The 25,438-nt window shown below is 33.0% G+C and overlaps 1 protein-coding gene across 4 annotated transcripts in view; it reads right to left on the bottom strand.

Annotated features, from left to right (window-relative positions):
- erbb3a (erb-b2 receptor tyrosine kinase 3a) overlaps window positions 1–25,438 on the bottom strand; it is a 65,992-nt gene that overhangs the window by 29,417 nt on the left and 11,137 nt on the right. For 3 of the 4 annotated variants that reach the window (XM_073952696.1, XM_005165701.5, XM_005165702.5), the window contains exons 2-9: window positions 12,424–12,581; window positions 11,605–11,791; window positions 6,248–6,373; window positions 5,433–5,495; window positions 3,503–3,621; window positions 3,285–3,426; window positions 2,492–2,605; window positions 1,159–1,282 (exon numbers count right to left, since the gene is read on the bottom strand). Coding sequence is in view for 3 of the 4 variants with exons in the window: in XM_005165701.5 (XP_005165758.1) it covers window positions 1,159–1,282; window positions 2,492–2,605; window positions 3,285–3,426; window positions 3,503–3,621; window positions 5,433–5,495; window positions 6,248–6,373; window positions 11,605–11,791; window positions 12,424–12,581 (1,033 nt within the window). In the remaining variant the exon portion in view is untranslated. 4 annotated transcript variants of the gene reach the window in all.

Below are 25,438 nucleotides of genomic sequence, written 5' to 3'. Positions count from 1 at the left end.
ATTTAAGATGAAGCATTTTCCATTACCTTTAACTTTGAGCACTGATTTACAAAAAATAAAAAGTGTTCAGAAAATAATACAGAATTTATTTTTTAGAAAATTTACTTTAAGACATCATTCAGTCTCTCTCTATATACAATTGAAGTCAGAATTATTAGCCCCCCTGAATTATTTTTCCCCAATTTCTGTTTAACAGAGAGCAGATTTTTTTTCAACACATTTGTAATCATAATAGTTTTAATAACGCATTTCTAATAACTGATTTATTTTATCTATTCCATTTCAATTCAGTGTAAAGTGACATTTAAAGGTTTAACTAGGTTAATTAGGTTTACTAGGCAGGTTAGGGTAATTAGGAAAGTTATTGAATGATGATTGTTAGACTATCGAAAAATATACAGCTCCAAGGGGCTGATAATTTTGACCTTAAAATGGTTTTAAAATATTTGAAAACTGCTTTTATTCTAGACGAAATAAAACAAATAAGACTTTCTCCAGAAGAAAAAATATAATCAGATATACTGTGAACATTTCCTTGCTCTGTTAATCATCATTTAAGAATTACTTAAAAAAAAAAAAAAAATCAAAGAGGGTTTAATAATTCTGATTTTAACTGTATATCTATCTACCCTTTAGTTTTTTGTCCACCGTGTGCAACAGTAGATATAAAAACAGAACTAATTTTTACCAGAAACATTCCAGTCACTATACAGTATATTCTGTTATTTACCGTTAAAAATGATGGACATTTCATTTTCTATAAAAGTGTCTAATCCTCTTCCCTTTGTGACATTAATTTCACTTTCATCATATTACAGCATGTCTGACACTTCTTTCATCAGACATCTCGCATTTCAGTTCATGCATCACTTCTTGCACATTTTTATTTTCTTTGTTAAAAACTTTGCATAAATGGTTAACTTGTGAAACAAATGAGGGAATATAACATTTCGATGAATTATTATCATCTGATGATTATTATCATCATTTAAAATATATAAAAGTAAATTATATAAAACTTTTTTTTACATTTAAAATTTTACATGAATAACCCTAACCCTAATAATACTTAAAATTAGGTGTTTGATTAGAAATGATAATGATTAAATCTTTACATCCAGGTTCAAAGTTACAATCTCTCAGTGTTCTTCCACTCACCCTTTAATTCCTGTGACAAGGAAGTGCAGGCTGCCCTGAATCTTGGTGCAGTTTATGAAGCTGTCGATGTTTTGGGAATCTACTGTCTGTCTGGAGGCGGTGCCGGTGCCGGTGCCAACACAGGCTGAACACAGAGAAAAACACACAAACTCAACTCACCTCTTCACTATGTTAAGAGATATGTCTACGATAATGATTACCATAACCTGAGGAATTCAAGAGCCTACATGTACTGTAATTATTGTAGCCTATTCGTAATTTCATTATTTCAATATTTATTACCGTTGTATTCTGTTTTCATATTGATACCTTACATTTACAAGTGTCTTTTTCATGATAATAATATTGGAGCTTTTTGAGGATTTCCCATATATAGTGATTTAGGTTAAAGTTTAATTATAGATAAAATTATGGTAAAAAAAATGTAATCTTCCATACCAACTAGGTAAAAAAAAAAAAAAAAAAAAAAAAAAAAAAAAATATATATATATATATATATATATATATATATATATATATATATATATATATATATATATATATATATATATATTTGTAAAAATAATAATATGAAAAGAAAAAAGTAAACAAAAAGTAGAAAAAATGACTTTCTTTTTAAATACTTCTAGCAACCAGTGAGAAAACTGTAACTGGAAAGTGGCTACAATTCGAACCGCCTACAAAATCGGAATGGTTGGATATCGTATCTAATGTTCAAAATATGGGGAGAATGACTTTTTCTTTAAAACTACAAATGGACAAAGACCTGCAATATTGGGAGAAATGGATTGTACTTATGCCTTTACACAGAGTGAACTGATCTCTATATGTATTTGTTGATGTGACCTGTAAGGAAATATGTGACCAGACAACATTCAATGTTCATTTAAGTTCCGATGTGTTATTGCATTTATTTATTTTTAATCTATCATTTATTAGTTGTATTTGTATTGCTTTTCTTTTTTCTTTTTCTTCCTTAAAAAGAGAAATAAAAATAAAAGTATAAAAAAAGATTTTGTTTTCGTAATTTTGAGGTATGTTTAACAATAGAATTCTATTTTATATTTTGTAATTGCACTTGCAAAAAATCAATGAATGTTTATTTTTAATTATTTATTTATTTATAAATTATATTATTGTCCATTAAACTTTTTGTTTTTGTTTTTTGTTTAGGCAAAATGTCTCTAACTATTTTATATTAACAAAGGAAAAAATACCAAACAAAAAACCTTAAAAGCAGTTTTTAAAGAGTGGTTTAGAGTTTATAGGAAATATGGTTCATGCAACACAAGTTTAAAGAAAAAATTAAAGGCAAAGAAAACAGTGCTGTTACCTTTAGGACAGAGGCCTTCACACTTCTCACACCTTTTCACCCCTGTTTTATCCACCTCCATCTTGTCTGCTGGACAGCTGCTAACACACGAACTGCCATCTACAACAAAATTAGCTGGAGCACAAAAAAATAAGGCCAATCAGTATATATTATTTATTATATATTATTATTATTATTATTATTATTATTTACACAGTAAGTTCTTCATAAACTCTTATATGTGACTCCTGAACCATAAGCATTTTTTAAAAATTGAGATTTGTTTAATTATTTATTTTATTATATACATATTATTGAGCTGATAGGAGATAAGATTTACGTGAAACACATATATATCCAGCCAAATATATCATATAAACTGACTTACAACAGATTAGATTGATCGAATTTTAAGGGATTTGAGAAATAAAAAAAAAGATTAAAAAAAGATAGGAAGAGAAAAAATATATATTTATAAATATAAATAAATATATTTATATAAAAATTATAAATATATATAGGTAAATATTGGAAAAAACCTTTAACATGTAATCCTTAGCCATGCATATTACAAAAAATTCATAAAACAAAACAATAAAAAAATAAATAAAAGGTTTGGAAACATTCAAGATGACCTTTTCTAAATATATTAGTGATTTTTGGCAAAATAACCAATACAAGACAGTTTGGCTATTCAATATAGACTGCTTTTGTTGTCCCAGGTCACTTATAATATAAAATTTGATATATTAGCTATTGTTGATGCCTTGCTAAAGAGAAATGTATTTCATAAATTAATCGTGGAATCACTTACGAGGGCAATGTGACACACACATGGAGCCAAACTGGTATTTGGCGTTAGGATTGGGCTCCATTTTGAATGTCACTTTGTTGTAAATATCAGCCCTTGGACACTGCGACACACACGAGCCCGAGTTGTTGAAGTTTCTGCAGGCCTGTGAATACACAGACGCTCAAGTCAAATTTAGCACTGCTGGAATCATGTTGTTGGGTTGTTGTGTTTGAACATACAAAGCAGTCGGTGTCGAGGGGTCCGGTGCAGCCGCCGGCACACTCATTATGGCAACACTCACTCGGGCTGCGTCCAAAACAGCGCACGTTACATTGCAGTGCGCACACTGTCTTAGTCACTGAGAATAACAGAGAAATACAGTAAGATACAAATCAATTGTAATATTGATTAATTAACAAGATCTTAATGGGGGCCAAACTGTCCGAAATTACCATCTGGCATTTTTTTCCTTCATATTTTAATCTTAAAATTATAAGCTCTCCTCTGAATTTTTTTCTTTTTCAAATAATTCCCAAATGATGTTTAACAGAGCAAGGAATTTTTTACAGTATTTCCTATAATATTTTTTTCTTCTGGAGAAAGTCTTATTTGTTTTATTTCAGCTAGAATAAAAGCAGTTTTTAATTTTTAAAAAACATTTTAAGGTCAATATTATTAGCCCCTTTAAGCTATATTGTTTTCCAATTCTCTACAGAACAAACCATCATTATTCAATGACTTGCCTAATTACCCTAACTTGCCTAATTAACCTAGTTAAGCCTTTAAATTGCTCTTTAAGCTGAATACTAGTATCTTAAAAATATCTACTAAAATATTATGTGTTGAAAACAATCTTCTTTCCGTTAAACAGAAATTGGTGGGAAAAAAATCAGAACGGCTAATAAATCTGACTTCAGCTATATTTACAAAGAGTGGACTGCAGCTGGAGTCAGTGCTTTAAGAGCCACTACGCACAGATGTATGCAAGACATGGGTTTCAGCCGTCACATTCCTTGTGTCAAGCCACTCTTGCACAATAATATTTGTCCAAGATAAATCTATTTGAATATTTTATTTTATACAAATATTGGGAAAATTACCTTTATAATTAAATTCTTAGCAATGCATCTTACCAATCAAAATGCATAAAACTAGTGAGAAAAAAAAGGTCTTCATGGAAGATGATTTTTTTTCTTAATAATCTAGTGATTCATTCATTTTCCTTCGGCTTAGTCCCTTTATTAATCAGGGCTCGCCACAGCAGAATGAACCGCCAACTATTCCGGCATATGTTTTACACAGTGCATGCCCTTCCAACTGCAACCCAGTACTGGACACTTGGAAAGAAAGATCAAACATTAATCTGCATAGTGTTCTGAATGCAATCGGTTCATCTGTTAATCCTCTCCATAAATAAATGCATAATTGCAGAATTCCAGTCAACTCAGTCTGTAAGTGCATAATTAATCATTAAAATGTGAATGAAAGCAAAAGGTATTATCTCTTTGGTGACGATGTCTGTGGGTGTCACCATTTAAAATTAATATGCACCTTTTTAGTTTATAATGCCCTAATTTAAATGTCTTATTGCTCATTATCATCAATTAAAATGACGTATGACGACTATAAACGGAATGCCGGAAAATAAACCGTGAGGAGAGTTTACTCATACGTGACTTGTTTGAACAATTTTGGTTAGTTTAGAAATACCCCGTGTAAAAGCAACATTGTAACAATTTAAACTCATGTTTTGGAACAAAACATTCAATCTACAGGTGTAAAAGCTCCTTAAGAATGTTGGAGTTTAACGGGAGAAGTTCTAAAGCTTCAATGCATGTTTTGATAAATTGAAAGTATTTTTGAACTTTTATATATTACCTACCTTGATTACATCACCTACTATAATATAGGAGGAGTTTTCAAGAGGTGCTTTAAGCCACATATTTGTGTTTGTGTGTGTGTGTGTAAAACTAAATTGGCCGTGGTTTATGAGCATGTGTGAATGTGAGAGTGTATGGGTGTTTCCCAGTAGCAACCCCTGATAAATAAATAAGGACTAAGCCGAAGGAACATAAATTAATCAATGAATGAATGACTTTGTGTGTGTGTGTGTGTGTGTGTGTGAGAGAGAGAGAGAGAGAGAGAGAGAGAGAGTTTCTGGGGACTTACAGATTTGACAGGTGTCATTTCCTGGACCCCAACATGGACCCCCGCAAGACTCATGACAGGGAACTAAACAAAAATCCACAATAATTTATATTTTTCCTTAAGATCAGCAGCCAAAGTGAGAGTTTTTCTATTTATTTATCTACACATTCAAAACAAATATAGTCAAATCTTAAAAATGTATTCATACTTTATAAATCTGAATATATAAAACAAGTTAAGCAACCTGGAACTGGAAAATTGGTAAACTCAATAGCTATAAAAAAGTCAAACAACATTTGATTATTAAATAAAACATGACATATCACCATCATTAATATATATATATTAAAATCTTTAGTCAGTAAGACTTTTTTCTTGTAAAAAAATATTTCATCCTTGCTGAATAAAACTATTAAAAAAGCAAAGATGCGTTTTTTGGTGCAAATAAAACTCTTTTTTAAAAGTAAATTCTGCTTGCATGATCAAATGTCTAATTGATTCTATGAAAATATTAAGCAGTTTTTAACATTAATAATGAAAATAAATTTTTCTTGAGAAGCGAATCAGTGTATTCTTATGATTTCTGAAGGATCATGTGACAATGAAGGCCAGAGTAATAATGCAGTTTTGCCTCAGAAATTAAATTAATCTATATTTTTTAAATAAAATATTGTTTTCAATGATTTCAAAATGTAATAATATTTCACAAATGCACAAATAAATAAAGCCTTATTGGACATAAGAGATGTATTTCAAAAGATTAAGAAATCCTCCTGACCGTAAATTTTATAATGAAGATGTGAAAATAATGAATGCATTTAGTATTGTCTCCTTACCTTCTGGTCCATTGTCTTGTATGATGACTTCTGCTCCACTGTTTTTCACAATGTCTTGCCAGTTAATCTGCGGTGCGTAGCTCAAGAATTTATTCTGGATGATCTGCACGCCACCCTCCAGGATCTCTGTAGACGAATTTAGGAAATTGAAATGACAATGATTTATTCATTCTTGTTGACCTTTTTGCTGTGAGGCAACAGTGCTAACCAATGAGCCACCGTGCCACCCATGAACTGACAATCAAGTAATATATAACAGTCAAAGTGTGCTTTAATATGCTTTAATACATTAAAATTGTATTAATTAAAATGTGTCTTGCATTTTCAGAGCAAAAATAGTCATTGTTAACATTGATTTATGAAAGACAACTGCTAAACTGTCATTTAGTGTAACAGTGGTTTATTTGTCCCCAAATAATGTCAGATATTTAAAACAAGAATCATTCCTTCATTCATTTTTCTTTGGTGTAGCCGCTTTATTCATCAGTAGAATGAACCCACGCCAACACGGGAGAACATGCAAACTCCACACAGAAATGCCAACTGATCCAGCAGGACACAAACCAGAGACCTTCTTGCTGTAAGGCGACAGTGCTAACCACTGAGCCATTATGCCACCCAAACAAGAATCATTTCATGACATATTAAAATTCTCGCATTCAGTATTTCTGGATAATAAGCAATAAAAATATATATATATATATATTTGAAGTCAGAATTATTAACCCCCTTGAATTATTAGACTGCTTGTTCATTTATTCCCCAATTTCTGTTTAACTGAGAGCAGATTGGTTACAACAGATTGATTTCTAAATATAATAGTTTGTTCTGTAGACTATCAAAAAAATATACAGCTTAATGGGGCTAATAATTTTGTCCCTAAAATGGTGTTTAAAAAATTAAAAGCTGCTTTTATGCTAGCCGAAATAAAACAAATAAGACTTTCTTCAAAAGAAAAAATATTATCAGACATACTGTGAAAATTTCCTTGCTCTGTTACACATCATTTGGGAAATATTTAAAAAAGAAGAAAAAGAATCGAAGGGGCTAATAATTCTGACTTCAACTGTACATCTTATATGTGTGTTGGCTAGCTTCTGCATAAATACTGTTTATATTTTGACACTTTTGTTTCACAAGTGTTATTTTAAGCATTCAGTTAGATGCTTTTTGCATTTAATATCCTTTCTATGTAAATAAAATCACAGTTAAGATTTTTAAAATTTGATACACACTGAATAAAAATGATTCATTGGATTAACTAAATGTTTTTGCAAACTTGGGCTAAATTTAAACAAACAAATGAAATTTAGTAATGTCCAACCTAGTGTTTGTTTATATTCAGCCCATATATTTTTTTGCAAACCACTGTCTAACTAATTATTTAGGCCTATTTAATTATTAATTTATAATTTATGTACAGTAATTGAGACATAAAATTAGATTGGAAAATATAATCAACAACGAAAATGTAAAAGAAAACTGTAAATGACTTTCTATTGACTGTCTTAGTCCTATCACTCTTAAAATAACAAACACTGTACATCTCTCTATTTTTAGGCTAAAAAACTGCTTTATTTATATAGAATTATTTGTTTATTTAGGGTAGACTTATTTATGTGTATGTTTGTACTTTCATTTTTGTTGTCTTTTATTTTTTTAATTTTACTTTCCAAAGTGAATCCTCATTTTACTTAACACATTTACAATGATAATAAAGCTTGTCATCAAAGTTTTTAACAATGAATGAAGGAATTAAAATGCTTTGTCTCTTTATTTTATCTTTATCTTTATTTTATCTTATAAGTAGCAAGGTATTTACAGCTACTGTATATTTCTGTCCGTTTGCATCCGGTCCCTTTGTGCCACCGGGCAGCATAGTCGCAAATTGTTGTTGTACCTAAAAAAACGTTTGTACTCCTTTAGTGCGGCGGCGGTACGACTCATGGCGGTAATGCTCTTCTTAAAGTGTCACCCACTGTACCTTACAAAAATCTAGTAAATCCAATGAATCATTTTCTTCAGGGCAGGGACCACAAATCTTTGACCCACAAACCGAAAAGTGTTTTTTATAAAAAGTTAGTCTAATTTCGTCTAATTTCATTTATAATATTTGATTAGTGGCGAGGCAGTGGCGAAGTAGGTAGTGCTGTCGCCTCACAGCAAGAAGGTCGCTGGGTCGAACATCGGCTCAGTTGGCGTTTCTGTGTGGAGTTTGCATGTTCTCCCTGCCTTTGCGTGGGTTTCCTCTGGGTGCTCCGGTTTCCCCCACAGTCCAAAGACATGCGGTACAGGTGAATTGGGTAGGCTAAATTGTCCGTAGTGTATGAGTGTGTGTGTGTGAATGTGTGTGTGGATGTTTCCCAGAGATGGGTTGCAGCTGGAAGGGCATCCGCTGCGTAAAAACTTGCTGGTTAAGTTGGCGGTTCATTCCGCTGTGGCGACCCCGGATTTATAAAAGGGACTAAGCTGACAAGAAAATGAATGAATGAATATTTGAGTAGTGCTTCCCCACAAAGTAGCTGATATAAATGTTTTGTTTGGCAAATGCATAAACATTCAAGGTGGTTTCCTAAATGAACTCCAAGAAACCAATCACACTCAAGCAGAGATTTTGACCTAGAAATCTCTCTTAATAAAGACATGTACCATGATTCATTTGAAAAATAAGTAACATTTGTATTGATTCTACACACTGAGTCACAATGGCATCTGAAGGAGGTTAGAGGAAGGGCACTGGAAATCATGACAAACATGTTCATTGATTCACACACTCAGAGACACACAATGGAAAGATAAAACTACAAGGCTTGAATTTCACTTTAGATGTGTGTTGTTTGCTGAAGCAGGTCGAGACATGTTCTCGTCTAACTGTAGCCATCTAACGCCAATCTACTGGAATTCATCACGGGAACAATACATTATAGGATTTTTCCTTAAGCTATGAAGCGCTCAAGGCAATTAGAAAGTATGTGCTGGTCCAAGATGACTGAATGCACAATTGCATGCAAGTGGTTTCTTTAACCACTGTGTGTTGAACTGGAAAGGTTATACATTGTTTAGAAAGGACAAAAATGTCAGTTAAAAAAAATATATTTTAAAATAGTTAAATATATATAGTTAAATATATATATATATATATATATATATATATATATATATATATATATATATATATACATATATATATATATATATATATATATATATATATATATATATATATATATATATATATATATATATATATATATATATAAATAGTTTCTTACACTTTCCTTGACATCAATTTCTTTACCAGCACCAGTTATGAATTTAAATTGTGTTAATTTTAAGGATTTTAACGACAGAGCTGTCAAATGATTAATCGCAACTAATCGCATCCAATATGAAATAAAAGTTTGTATTTATAAATAATATGAATGTGTATTATATATATATAATTATGACATTATGATATACAGCCACATCGCACTGCTACTCGTGTGATATTGTGCTTATATAACAGTTCGACGGCATAATCGTGTAAATAAAAATGAAAATCAAACACCTTCTCAAAAACCTTTTTGTAAGAGGAACTACTATCTGCAGCTGACCAGCAGAAACCGCTGCTACTTCACAAACGTCACTTTAGTGCTACTATTTGAATGATTCTCTAGCTTAATGTCTAAGGTGATGACAAAACAGGTCATTTTTGCTCACATTTTAAGATTATAAGGCTGAACGGCATGAAATGCCATCAGTCTACAGAGATTTCCCAGTATTTCTCTGTTGCAATCAGGAAATCACAATAATTAACCCCGAAATAGCAGAAGCAAAGCAAACACTACCAAGTTATGTGGTATAAATACAGCATTACATCATACAAAAAGGAGAGATCAACTCAGAATTTCACTTACTTGATTTATAATAATTTGACTTACGTTGAGAAAACGCTAAGGTTATTCTCACTCTAAGGACTTATTTTGTGGTCTCCATCGCCATCTTGTGGCGGAACGTCAACCATCACTCTCGTTGGTCTGCACAGTATGACAGGCTGATGGCTGATGCACTGAATCTGGGCCTCCAAAATTATAAATATTTTAAAATAGGCACTATCCTTGTAAACAATTACATGGTCGCAAACTAAACCACATTCTTGACTAAAAAAGAGTACAGTATGTTGTCCAACAGCAGCAATATTAGTCAAACTGTAGAGCACCCTCTGCTTGTTGCTGCATGTGGGCGGAGTAATACACCGGAGTGAAGGGTGAAGGGGCTGTAAATGTGCTGCTGTTATTTGCTGAATATCACAAGCCTATCAGCCAATCAGATTCAAGAACCAGACAGAACTGTATATATATATATATATATATAACAGTTCTGTCTGGTTCTTGAATATATATATATATATATATATATATATATATATATATATATATATATATATATATATATATATATATATATATATATATACGTACAGTGGGTACGGAAAGTATTCAGACCTTTGTTATGATGCAACCATTTGCTAAAATGCTTTAAGTTGTGAGAAAAACACAGAAATATCACATGGTCCTAAGTATTTTGACTATTTGACTTACTGATGTACTGACACTGATTCAGTAGGTGTATAGAATAGTGTCCAACAATCATGTGTGTATGGCTTATCCTGTCACAAAATGTGGCTAAAAGTTCTAGTTGACGGTAATAATTTGATTACGGTGTTAACATGCTTGTACTGCACTTCAATAATGCGACTGAAATAGGAATACCCCATATGTCTTAGTTTGATTTCTGTTTACAACGATCATGACTTTAAGCATATCTAAAGTGCTACTCCATCGCTTGGCTATGAACCAGTTAATTTGTGTTGTGTTTGTGGTGGTCTCTACCTTTGGATGCGGCAACCTTTGAACTCCGGTGAAAAAAGCAGGTACGCGTTCACCCAAGCAAACGTGTGACGTGCAATACAGAGGCAGCCCGGGTTGCCAGGTGTGTGTAAAGCACTTAATGTGCAGTTCAAATCCAATTCTGCCTCCAATCTTCAGTGCTAAATTCACCCTCACACTCAATCATAACATCACAACTCACCTTGATGAGAAATCTCATCACAATTTAATCTCGTGAGATCTCATAGGTTGAGATCTCGTCACGTCACTAGTAAATACTGTTTGCATTAACACTGCCAAACTAAAACAAAAAAGACAAAAAACTCCAACAAAGACGCACACACAAGGTTTTATAAAGCACACATGGCGCAAATTTTTTTTTCCATCCGTTGACTCACTCTTTACACCACACCCTCTCAAGTGTCTAGTTGTTAAAGCGCGTAGGTGTTTTGACAGAATGTGTTTCTGTGGGTGAGAATGTGTCACCTGTCAAGTGTGTGAGGCCCAGCTCCCTCAGTCCATACACTCCGTCTTTCTGATAGTTGACAAGGACAGCGAGGGCGAATTTATCTTCATACAGAGACGTTCCCCGTATAACCCGCAGCTGCTCCAGCGGTAAACGTCTGAACTGGTTTATAGCGATGAGGATGTAGCCGGTTACCTCACGGATAGACTGTGGAGAGAGATGAAGTTCCAACGTTCAGTTGATGAAACATTACAGACACTTCACGTTATTCACGTTTTTGTTTGTTAAAGAGAGCAACTTATATCTATAGCTTTATATCTACAATAGCTTTATATCTATCTATATTAATTAAAACTTTTTTATATGTTATCTTCAAGATTTAAATGAATGAATAAAAAATAAATAAATAAATAAATAAATAAATAAATAAATAAATAAATAAAATAAATAAATCATAAAAAATAAATAAATAAATAAATAAATAAATAAATAAATAAATAAATAAATAAATTAATTAATTAATTTAAATAAAATAAATAAATAAATGATCAGCCCCCTTTAAATCTTTTATTTATCTATCATATTTCCCATAAGGGCCGACACGGTGGCGCAGTTCATGGCACGTTCGCCTCACAGCAAAAAGGTCGCTGGTATGTTTACTGGCTAATATATCGGCCTCCAATTCGATAGCGTTATCGGGTAACGGTATCAGTAAAAAATTCAATATCAGTGCATCCCTAAAAAAAGCTCCTGGAACCAATGCCATTGATCAAGTGAGTATGCACAAATGCACTCTACAGGTATATACAGTAAAAACTGCAAAGATCTATTTTCCCCACCTGTAGGAATGAGAAATCGCGGTTGTGCTCCATCTGTGTGATCTCCAGGTTTCCTATGACAATCTGGCAACCTGTGTACATTTCCTTCATGAGTTTGTATTGGACCTCAGAGCTTCCCGTCACACTCAGCAAATTCTGAGTGCCTGTACACACTCCAACTGCAGAGAGAGACAGAGAAAGAGTGAATTTATTAACACAAATACACATGCATTTATACATTTCATGTCTTTGAAAAGAGTCTCTTATGCTCTCAAGCTGCATTTATTAGCTTAAAAAGCCAGCTACATAGAAGTATCATGGCATATTTTTACAAATTATCTATCAATAATATTCCTATGACTTATTCCTCTGAATTTTTTGCATCATTCACTGTCACATGGTCCTTTAGACAGCATTTCAACATTTCTTATTATTATTAACAGTAAAAATTGCTATGCTGCTAAATTTGTTATATTAATTTCCTCAAAGAAAAATTGTACTGTCTTTGTAGATCTTTGCATGGTTCTCTAATGACTGCTAAAATGAATTACACAGCGCACAGTGATATTAGGTAATCTTAAATATTTAAGGCTTTTTGGTATTAAAGTGGTAACAAACATTGTAATTAGTCAAACAATAACCAGCAATTGTATATCATCAAAAAATTACTTGTCAGAGCTTATTATTTACAACAATGCCTGAGCGGGTGCACATTACACCTTATTAAAAAGCTCTGAGGGAGTCTGAGGTAAAACTACTTTGCATTTCAAATTTTGTCCTTGGTTCAAATGCGCCACGGTCAAAACAAACCATTACTGAGGTGCGACTCTAGGAAAACATAATATGGCTAATACTCAAAGAGGTACTCAGAAATGGCCCCAGGAACCTTTACACATTAAAACTCAAAGACAAAGTGTTCTTCTTGGAAAATTGGCCATTCATGACCCTTTAAGATCAGGTTCAGTAATACTGCATGTAAGAATAGAACCACGTAATTGCAGCTGAAGATACAGTATGACACAGTAAAAAAATGTATATGACAGAAAGTCATGACAACCAACCTTTTTAAGCTACACGGTTTAAGTTATACAAAGCTTATCTTAATATTTTTAGTCCGTTTGATTGATGTAAATTGAGATAACAAGAAAAGTTTATTTGAGTTAAATAAAAATTAATTTGCAGAAAATTCCACATTTATAGAAATCCAGTTTCTACATCTTACACAGACTCATTCTGAAAACGTACCCCTATATACCTTTCTGGAGAGCACCAAATACGTCCCAGAAGGTACTTTTTTAGCAGTTTTTGTTTTCGCGATTTTGAGATCTGAGAAAAGTTGAGACTAACTGACTTGACTGACCGACTTGAATGACTGAATGATCGACTGACCCCCCCCTCCTCCTTCCCCAAACCCAACCAATAGTGTTTTCAAAAGTACCGATTGACCATTTCCCACTCACTACCCTAAACCCAACTGAAAGTTTTCAAAAGCAGTCCAGAAAAATAAAAGCCCTTGAGGCAGCCTGATTTTTACCAGGTATTTAGAGTTCACATTCTCACCCTGTTATATACTTGTTTATTTTATTTTTTGTCTTTTGATTTTGTTTTACCCGCTTTCTGCAATCATTTTTCATCGGATTCCAACCCCGTCATTGTAGTCAACTTCTCTCTACATCAAGTCCGACGACGTACGCAACGAGCCATCGGGCAAACTGGTAACTGCAGAAAAGCCATCCAAACGGAGGTAACCTGTCAGTTGGTAATCGTAAAAAGGAATCCGCAGCATTCCTTTTAAAGACGAAATGCAGCCATACATATTTCTGGATACATAATTCACAGTCTCCAGAAATGTACATAGGGCTACATTTTCAGAATGAGCCCATTTTGCAGTTATTGTATCTCTTCATTTTGGAGCTGCACAGTCTTGGAAAATTGCAATTTACAGTATATTTTGAAATAACACTATTTGGAAACAATTAATTATTTCTGATTGATTAGAGGGGTTTGTAAGTGAGTGAATCGAGCATAAAATATAATAAACATATTACAAGAATAGATAAATTCAGTAGAGCAAAGATACAAATGAAATAAACAGTGCTTTACAGTTTTCTAGTGATTCTTAGGTACAGAAAGTAAATAGTCAAGTGTAAAACAGCACAGCATAGTGCATTCACTGTGTAAAAAGTTCAATAAAACTAATCTTAAGTAAAGTTACTTAAACACACACAACGCTTTGTGCCAGAATGCTTTAAGCTCTCTTAAAATGCTCATACAGGCCTTAAAAACACATGCAAATGATAAACTTTCACTCAATTAGGGTTAAACTCAATTGTTGCGAGAAGGTATACAGCTACGACTGAAAATTAACAAGAATTGTTGATATAATTTATTAAAAAATGACCCATTAATTGTATTTTATTAACGATCACAATAATGTACAAAACAGTATATATACAGAGAATTATTCATATTATTTATTTTATTACCCATTAAATTATATTTTATTAATGCATATCACCACCCCAAGCCTCATAATAATGTAAAAAAGTAATTATGCAGAGTATCATTCATATTATTTATTATATTACCCATTAAATTGTGCATTATTAACACATATCACCACCCTAACCCTCACAGTAATGTAAAAACAGTAAATATACAGATTATTATTCATATTATTTATTAAATTACCCATTAAATTGTATATTATTAATACATATCACTACCCTAACCCTCTCGGTAATGTAAACATAGCAATTATACAGATTGTTATTCATATTATTTATTAAACTACCCATTAAATTCTATTTTAATAATGCATATCACCACCCCAACCCTCACAGTGATGTAAAAACAGTAATTATACAGATTATTATTCATATTATTTATTAAAATACCCATTAAATTGTAGATTATTAACGCACATCACCACCCCAACCCTCACAGTAATGTAAGAATATAAATTATTGTTGTACAGCATCACAAAAACTATGCTATATTGAGGTGAGTATCTGCAGCTGTATCCCTTCTAGACTTTACAATTAAACTCTGTAGTAAGTCTTTTGTGCCTGGTCAGCTACAGTTTAAATCCTGCGATGTGACTATTGCATATGCTCACAATACGATGTTGATGCTGAAACGCGATATAGTGCTGCTTCGTTTTACATAAATGAACCGAAAAGCACAGGCGCTTGCTGATAACACACATATAAACCCTTAACAGCATTACAGAGTCCAACAAATCAGTCTAAAAGTCTCTTGTGAAATGCAAACAGGTGCTCATTCCAGCCACGCAGGTGAGGTTGTGGGTCAGACATTGTGTTGAAATGCTTTCCAGAAAGAATTTGTGCATTTCCAGCCTGTATTTGGAAACCTTATCAAACTTCTCCTTTAGTAAATGCAATGAAATGCTCAAGAAATTCTCAAGAGCAAACACACACTCACCGAGCACTGAGATACTGGGATTTATCTATTTTCTCTCAGTGCAAAACACACACTTAAACAAACACAGTCTTGCCTTTAACAGATACACACAATTCCCATACTATAGATACGTGTGCTGGGAACTTGAAGTGATAAGATCTTGATTTGAGACTTCAGCATGTCGTAATGGCTAACTATGAGACAGGAAAGGCCAGTAATGTCAGAAACGGCTTCGAAGCATTAGTCAAACCAGAAGTTTGCATTTTTAAGGGTAAAACGTTTTGAGCGTTTGCATGCTCTCAAGGAAAATGTCTAGCCATGCAGCTAAATAAAAAAAGGATGTTCAGAAAATGTTTTGTTAAAGTTTCAAATAGGTTACAATTAGTCATAGGATAATAACCAGCTTCAAGGTATACCGCGGTTTAAAAAAGTCAAGGTTTTAAAACCCCTAAAATTATCTGCTCTACAGTTTTTTTTATTTATGTGTTGTAAAGAAATCTGTGGTTTTGAAATTAATGAAGACAGCAGAAGTCAATTATGTATTTTAATTAATATTATTATTATTATTATTATCATTAATTATTTATTTTTTAATGGTAAAATACTGGCAACCACAGCTGATGTTTTTTTTTACAGTAAATTTTATGGATTTATTTATTACATTGTATAACGATGGTTAACTGCTTTTATTCTAGCCGAAATAGAACAAATAAGACTTTCTCAAGAAGAGAAAATATTATCAGACCTACTGTGAACATTTTCTTGCTCTGTTACACATAATTTGGGAAACATTTAAAAAAAGAAAAAGAAATCAAAAGGGGGCTAATAATTCTTACTTCTTATACTTATACTGTATATAATGTTTTTTTATGCTTTGAAAGCCTCAATAATGACTAGAACACTTGAATGAATGTTAGTAACAATTGAATGTTGCTAATTATTACTGCTAATGCAAAAATGAATCTGTGGTTGACATGATCCAAACACTGTAAAAAATAAAAAGTGTTTTCGATTTATTTATGGTTATAAATTGCATTATGGCATGTTGATCTCTGCTCTGTTGACTTTTGATGTTGAAAATCCAACTTAAAGTTTAACAAAGTCTTTTATTGACTTTTTAGTTGATTTAAATCATATAATATATCAGAAATAAGTTTATTGCAAAGTTTTGAACTGTAATATCCAACACCAACCCAGACAATATATAACTTTAAACTATTACAAATGTTAATAAAAGTCACTTTTCAAACTTTTCTAAGGTTAAAAGTTGTTGGAAAAAAGATCAAAGTACCATAATGCAATTTAAAAGCAGAAATAAACTTCCTTAAAAAAATGAAAACAATAAAATTTATTTAAAAAAAAAATAAAACATGAATCACAAAATATGTAAAATATGTAATTTATGAATAGTTTTTACGGTGCAGTGCTTAATTTTAATATTAACTAAAAACAGTCATTATATTTCAATTTGACTCTTTAAAAATGGATCCTCATCTCAACCGCCATTCAAGCTACTGTTATTTCTAAGAGAAAAACATTCAAAACAGTGAAAATGTTGCCATGATTGATTAACTGACTTGTTTCTACAACTTTTGCAAAACAAACAAAAAAGATTTGACCCTTATTGTGTTAATTATTAATATCAACTGATATTATAATAACAATTTATTATCCGTATCGCCCAGCCCTTTGTCCTGAGAACATACTCAGTTAGCTGCACTAATCTCTAATTTCACTAAACATTTCACTAAACTAATTTCACTAAACATTCAGAAGAGATCTCAGCAATGTCAAAATATGCTTAGACCTTAAAAACTATTCAAGATGTCGGTGCAATAGCCCAGTGGTTAGCGCACCAACATATGGTGCAACAGCACGACAGGGCGTCGTGAGTTCGAATCCCGGCTTGAGGACATTTCCCTACCCTACCCCCTCTCTCCCACTTTGCTTCCTGTCTTAATACTGTCCTATCTACTGGGGTTTGTGGCTTTTTACACTTGTTTGTCTCGCAGAGGAAATAAGGAGAACTTGTAATTCTCTTTACTTAATACTACTACTTATTATTAATACTTACAAATATATCAGGAAGTTAAAAAAATAGCTTTTAAAATGCTCTTAGATGTAAAGATGTAAATCAAAGAATGTAAAGGCTCTGCACTGGCCCTTCCAGCCGCAACCCATCTCTGGGAAACATCCACACACACACTCATTCACACACACACTCATACACTACGGACAATTTAGCCTACCCAATTCACCTGTACCGCATGTCTTTGGACTGTGGGGAAAACCGGAGCACCCAGAGGAAACCCACGCGATGCAGGGAGAACATGCAAACTCCCACCTCATTTATTACAACCTTAATTTCATTTCAATTTAAGGTATACACTTTTATAAAGACACTTTAAAAAAAGTTGCTACACCACTTGTTCTCCTGTGTTGTGAAACAGTAGTCTCGGAGCATTGTAATTCTCCTCTGGGTTTAAGTTCACAGAGGCCATTGAAAGGAAGCAGCAACACTGCATTCCAACCGTAATGCTCCAAACCCCAGAACAGACGCATGAAACTAACAAACACAAGTCAAGAGTCATTTCATAACTCACCCAGTGAAAAGTGTACACGTAACAGCATCACGAGCAATTCTAATCTTAAAGCGCCACTCTTATTTATTTCTGAAAATTGCCTTCCATGCAGTGTGTAGAACAGCTCTAAGCGAATGAAAACATCCTGCAGAGTTTTAAATCAGAAAGTGTGACATGTATCTATTTTAAGGATCTAAGTGCATGGTTTAATATGCACGTCAAAAGTGCACTCAGGGCATGTCTGAATCAAGTTTAGCTATTTTTTCCTAATGAGTTATGGGTGTGTTTTGGGTGTAATGAGCACTTCACCAATCAGAGTGTATAATCTCCTGTTCCCTTAAAGAGTGAGTTGGTGTATTTGCTATTTTCATGGCGGACTTTGTAAGAGGAAAAACTGAACACTTCACTAGCGAGGAAATGGATCTGCTTGTGCGTGAGGTTTTTGCAAGCAGATCATACACGGAATGAGCCAAATTCCACCAAAGCCCCCTGAGGCAAGAGGGCGTGAAATGAGGGAGCAGTTGTTTTATATTTATGTATGCAATGATAATTATTTACATTTTTATCCTTTCTTTTTTTTTCATATTTAAAGATTTATGTCCTGCTGAGCATCCCTCGGTGTGTAATAAGCAACATGTACGCACTTATATAGATGAATATCCTATTGTACTTTATAAATAACAAAACATAATTGCCTGGTTTGAGTTTAGACCATCTTTTAGTCAATGTTTTTATTCAAAATTATATATTAACTTTTTTGTTATGGTTATAACGTTTCACAAAACGTTTTAATAACGTTTCAGTCGAAAATTATATATATGTTCTCAGAATGTTATTTAAAACATTTTTATTCACATTCACATTGTTTATTTTTTTCCATTATTAGCACTTCTTTTAAATGTACAGTGTACAAGGATTCTTTTCAAAAAATAATTCTGTAAATATATCTCTGAAAATCTTTCAAAAACGATATTTTAACTTAACTTTTTATGGCTATAATAACTTTATGCAAACGCTTTATTAACATTTCAGTCTGAAATTATATTATTATTCTCAGAACGTTGTTTAAAATATTATTAGAATATTCCCTTAACATTAACATTATATTAATGTTCTAAGAACATTTCCCTAATGTTCTCCATACGTTATAAAACCGTTTCTGGGAATGACTGTTAGAACATACAGTTTTTAGACGATGTTTTAACATTATTTTTGGTTATAATAATATTATTCAAAAAGTTTAAATAATGTTTCAGTCTGAAATTATACTATTATTCTCAGAACGTTGTTTAAAGTATTATTAAAATGTTCCATTCACATTCACATTATATTAATGTTCTCAGAACGTTTCTCCAATGTTCTTCATAAGTTTTAAAAACGTTTAGTTTTTTGGGAAAGATTGTTTAAAAATTGTATTTTTAGGTGATGTTTTAAATTTTTTTTTGGTTATAATAACATTATTCACAAATGTTCTCATAACATTTCAGTCTCAAATTATATTATTGTTGTCAGAATGTTACTTAAAGCATTATTATAATCTTCCATTTACATTCACATTATGTTTTCCGATTATTAGCACTACTTTTAAACGTATATAAAAGTTTACAAGGATCCTTTTTAAAAAATAATTCTGCAAATATATCTCCAACATAAAAAAAACACGTTGCCTTAACATTTCCATTAAGTTATATGACGTTTTTAAAAAAGTTCTTAAAGCATTCAAAATGAAACACTATACGAAACATTATTAGAATGTTTCATTCACATTCACATTGTATTAATGTTCTAAGAACGTTTCCCTAATGTTCTTCATAAGATATAAAAAATTTTTTTGTGGAAGATTGTTTGACGTCCAGTTTTTAGATCATGTTTTAACATTATTTTTGGTTATAATAACATTATTCACAAACATTTTAATAATGTTTAATCTCAAATTATATAAATGTTGTCATAATGTTACTTAATGCATTATTATAATCTTCCATTTACATTCACATAATGTTTTTCCATTATTACACTGCAAAACCCAATAAGTTAAGGTAACTCAAACCGTTTAAGGAAACCGATTGCAACAAACCATTTAAGTTAAAAAACTAATTTACTGTATATGAGTATTGTAAACTTAATCCATTAAGTCGAAGTAATGAGGTATTTAATAAACTCATTTACTTCAACACTGGTTTCAAAACTCTTTTCATTCATTCATTTTCTTTTCATCTTAGTCCATTTATTAATCCGGGGTCGCCACAATGGAATGAACCGCCAACTTATCCAGCACATTTTTACACAGTGGATGCCCTTCCAGCTGCAACCCATCTCTGGTAAACATCCATACATATATTTACACACAAACACTTATACACTAAGGACAATTTAGCCTACCCAATTCACCTGTACCGCATGTCTTTGGACTGTGGGGGAAACCAGAGCACCCGGAGGAAACCCACGCAAACGCAGGGAGAACATGCAAACTCCACACAGAAACGCCAACTGAGCCGAGGCTCGAACCAGCGACCCAGCGACCTTCTTGCTGTGAGGCGACAGCACTACCTACTGCGCCACTGCTTCGCCCAAAACTCTTCAAATAAGTAGAATTAACTTTCAGTCAAGTTTGAGTTAACTACATTTATTTCATTTGATAAAATTGACCGTTGGGTTTTACAGCGTAGCACTCCGTTAAAAATATAATAAAGCCTACAAAGATCCTTTTTTAAAAAAATAAATCTGTGAATATATCTCAAACATGAATTCTGCATTATTAAAGACAAAAAGTTAGTTCAAAGAAGTTCAGTTCATACAAATATGCATGCTCATTTTTCTGTTTCTCAATGCTAAATGCAGGAGTGTGTTGGTGTGAACGGCCCTCAGTGTGCTGTGAACTCAAGCATGCAGACAATGACACAATGCTCCCATTCAAGCAGAGCGCGAAAACAAGTGTAGGAACCCGCCAAAACTCAAACAAACGTGCACAAAATACACACACACTAGATTCAGCTATCAGGTTCACATCACAATTACAGAAACAGGTACCAAAAACAAAAGCCAGGGGAGGTCTAAAACCACACACACACAACAGATCTGCCTGGTAAACAGAAACTTGGCCTTGGTCACCAAGAGATTAACCAAACCTGACAGGTCAGTTCTCACGAGCATAAAATTAATCCACACATTAATGTCTGAACCATTTATTGTCATTATTGAGTCGTGTAACAGACAACTCACAGGCATGCACACACACACAGAAACCATACTTCGCTTAATGACTTTGTTTTGCAGCTAAAAGCCATTTTAAGTTACAGGTTACTCCTGTTCCTCAGGCAAAAGAAGGCGCAGATGCATTATTTTGATTTATCAGACACATGTTGGGGAATGTGAATATGTGCGCAGGCCATAGTGGAAGCTACAAAACCACAATAATGAAATGACTGTAGTAAGTAGTAAATAAATGGTAATAGTTCCTGGTGTTGACGAGTGATAGTGAATGATAACTTTTGAAGGATGGAAATAACCTCTCACATGACAGCTGGCAGTTAAAAAGAAACACTCAACAAACAAACAAACAAACAAACAAATTTGATGGCACCGTAAAAGGGTTAAAGGCTAAGAATTACCCTATTAATAGATTTTAATTGTCAATATGCAAATATCTTGTAATGATGTCACGATCACCAGCAATCTAACCCTGATTGGTCGCTGGAAAACATTCCATATCACCCGGACTACAATCCTGTCATCAGAGGAACTAAAAACCCTGTCATGCACCACACACTAACACCTGTTCCGGTTCTTCTTTGATTACACACACACAGCTGGGAGCTGCTCAAAGACTGATCACATAGAACCTTTATACAGCACACAAACACACAGACTTCGCTGAGTCTTGTTATCTTGTTACACTACGACGCGTTCTCTTGTCTCGTCTAGCCTAGCCGTGCTTTGAGTCCTTGCTTTGTTTTCTCCTTTTGATTTCTTGCCGCCTGTGTTGACCATTCGGCTGTTTGTGACCACGATTCTGGATTATCTGTATGTATTTGTTTGCCCCTGTTTTGACCATTGCCTGCTTGACTAATCTTATAAATAAACTGCACGTGGATCATCAACAATGTTGTGTTACAAATGAAGGCTAAAATAAGACATCTTTCTTTTTAAATGTTTATGTAATGGACATTTTGGCAATACAATAAAACATCAGGTGGGCCAAGCACCCACAGAAAAACGGCACATATTTGCCATTACTATATTTATTACACAATGGAAAAAACTGTACAAGTGGAAAATTGTTTAGATGTTTAAATGTTTTGCATTAACATTTGATAAAAAAAAAAAAACTCATAAAATATAAATATATCTTACATCTCAGGCTCATTTTGATTATGTACCACTATATAAATTTCTGGAGAGAGCAAAATTTGTCCTAGGAGGTACATTTTGTTGATAGTATCTGGATGCAGCCTTTATGATGCAAGCTAAGATTGCATCACTCTGCGATGCAATGTCAGACATAGTGCACTCAAATGGAGTGAGTGATGTCATTGTGAGGGGTAGGGTAAGGGGTGAGGTTAGGTGAGCCCATTAAAAAGCATTGGATGCAGCTCAGATTGCACTTCACCAGGTCTGCAGTTTTGTTGCAGTTTTTGCTTTCGTAAATCCACCAGAGGCCGCTGTGTACACTTTTTGAGATCTCAAGATTCTCTCGCAAGTGCCATTCGCACCTGCTGTTCTCACATAAATCCACCAGAGGGCGCTGTTAACTGACTGACTAACCAACTGACCGATCCCCCACTCTCCCCTTTTCCTTAACCCAACTAATAGTGTTTTCAAAAGCACTGATTGTTTGCACCGTTTTTAAATAGCAATCCAGAAAAAGAAAAAAAACTAATTTTAACCTTGTTTTCAGATTTTACCCCAATCTCACCCTGTTATTTACTTCTTCATTTTATTTTTTGGCTTTTGTTTTACCTGCTTTTTAGAACAGCTCTTTACTGGACTCGAACCCCATCATTGTGGTCAACCCCACTCTGCTTCTCAAGTCTGCTGACATACGTTTTGAGCTACCAGACAAACTGATAACATCGGGAAATAGCGGGTTATAACTGAATATCTAGAGCAGAGATGCCTGAAGTAGGGTCCAGTAACCTTTGATTTGGCCCACCATACCATCTGAAAACAGGTGAGATTGATGGAGATGGTTGAGGTGAAAGCCTTTGGTAGCGATTATCCTCATTTTGAATTTAACGTAACCTTTTGTTTCTTTGTTTGATTGCTGAGCAACAAAAAAAAGAAAGCCAACTGAAATGAAATGATTCAATTAAATGTTGTAAATTAATCAGACTTTTAAAATGTAAATACTGTCACTTGACAGATAGAGGACAACGCACAAGTCATCTGCGAGGAAATCAAGGTAAAGGCAGCAAGGAGCAGCTCGATTAGTGTATTCAGCATTGAACTCCAATCTGTTATAAATGGAATTTTTGTTTTTACTGTAATAAAATCATTATAAAATGTTAAACATTACATTGGTTTAGTTAATATGAGTTGAAGCAACGTTTTCTATTTTAAAATTTTTTTACCTAAAATAAATTAGGAAATTCCCCTTTGCAAATTTATTGTAATAAGGTTTGGTATATATTTGGCACACAGTCATCAATCAAGCTTGGTTTTTGAGCCTTTAAAGAAAAAAGTTTAAGCACTCCTGATCTAGAGCTAAACAATTATTTGTTTTAATTGTTAGAACATCTTTATTTGATCATATAGAGATGAAATAAATAAATGAAAAAGTGTACGTTCCTAACCAAATTGTTGGTATGTATATATATAGATTACATACATTTTGAATCGTAAAATGAAATGTTCATAGGATGTTCCATTTATGCTCGACTATTTGCTACTGAAATGAACGTCTGACGTAAACCAAACGTTTGGCAGTGCTCAAAACTGAGCATTTCCATAAATGAATGTTCAGTGAATGCGGAGGCGACAGCAGAAACAGAGAGGCTACACACACAGCGCTTGTGAATCTATTCAACGCTCTTGGCCTTCAGTATGTGTGTGGGAGTCTTCAACAAACGCTCTTCTGCTCATACTGACGTCTACAGAACAATGGCAAAGGGTCAACATCTGCCATAATCTTTTGACATTTCGCATAAACCCGTCAATCAATATTAGGTTCTAACAATGTTCTCTTAATGTTCCCATTAAGCTATAGAATGTTTTTAAAAGTTCTTAGAACATTCAAAATGATATTAACTTTATTTATTAGTTATAATAATGTTACTCAAAACGTTTTAGACTGAAATTATATTAATGTTCTCAGAACGTCATTTAAAACATTATTAGATCATTTCAATTACATTCACATTATATAAATGTTCTAAGAACGTTTCCCTAATGTTCTTCTCAGTTATTAAAAACGTTTTTGGAAAAGATTGTTCAAACCTCAAGTTTTTAGACGATATTTTAACATCATTTTTGGTTATAATAACATTATTCAAAATGCTTTTATAACATTTCAGTCTCATTCACAAACATTTTATTAACGTTTCAGTCTCGTGTTATATTGATTTTCTCAGAATGTTATCATTCATTTATTTTCTTGTCGGCTTAGTCCCTTTATTAATCCGGGGTCGCCACAGCGGAATGAACCGCCAACTTATCCAGCAAGTTTTTACGCAGCAGATGCCCTTCCAGCCGCAACCCATCTCTGGGAAATCTCAGAACGTTATTTAAAACAATATTAAAACATTTACATGATGTTCTAAGAACGTTTGCCTAATATTGTCTATAAGTTATAAAAATGTTATAAAACCTTTATTTTGAAAACTGTTAGAACATACAGTTTTTAGACAATGTTTTAACATTATTTTTGTTTATAATAACAGTATTCACGTTTTAATAACGTTTCAGCCTCAAATTATATTAATGTTCTCAGAACGTTATTTAAAACATTATTAGAACGTTTTGTTCACATTATATTAATGTTGTCAGAACATTTTCCTAATGTTTTCCATAAGTTATAAGAACGTTTTTGTGAA

This window comes from Danio rerio, chromosome 6 (assembly GCF_049306965.1).
Source record: "Danio rerio strain Tuebingen ecotype United States chromosome 6, GRCz12tu, whole genome shotgun sequence".
NCBI classification, from domain to species: domain Eukaryota; kingdom Metazoa; phylum Chordata; class Actinopteri; order Cypriniformes; family Danionidae; genus Danio; species Danio rerio.
This window is presented reverse-complemented; position numbering and strand designations above follow the sequence as displayed.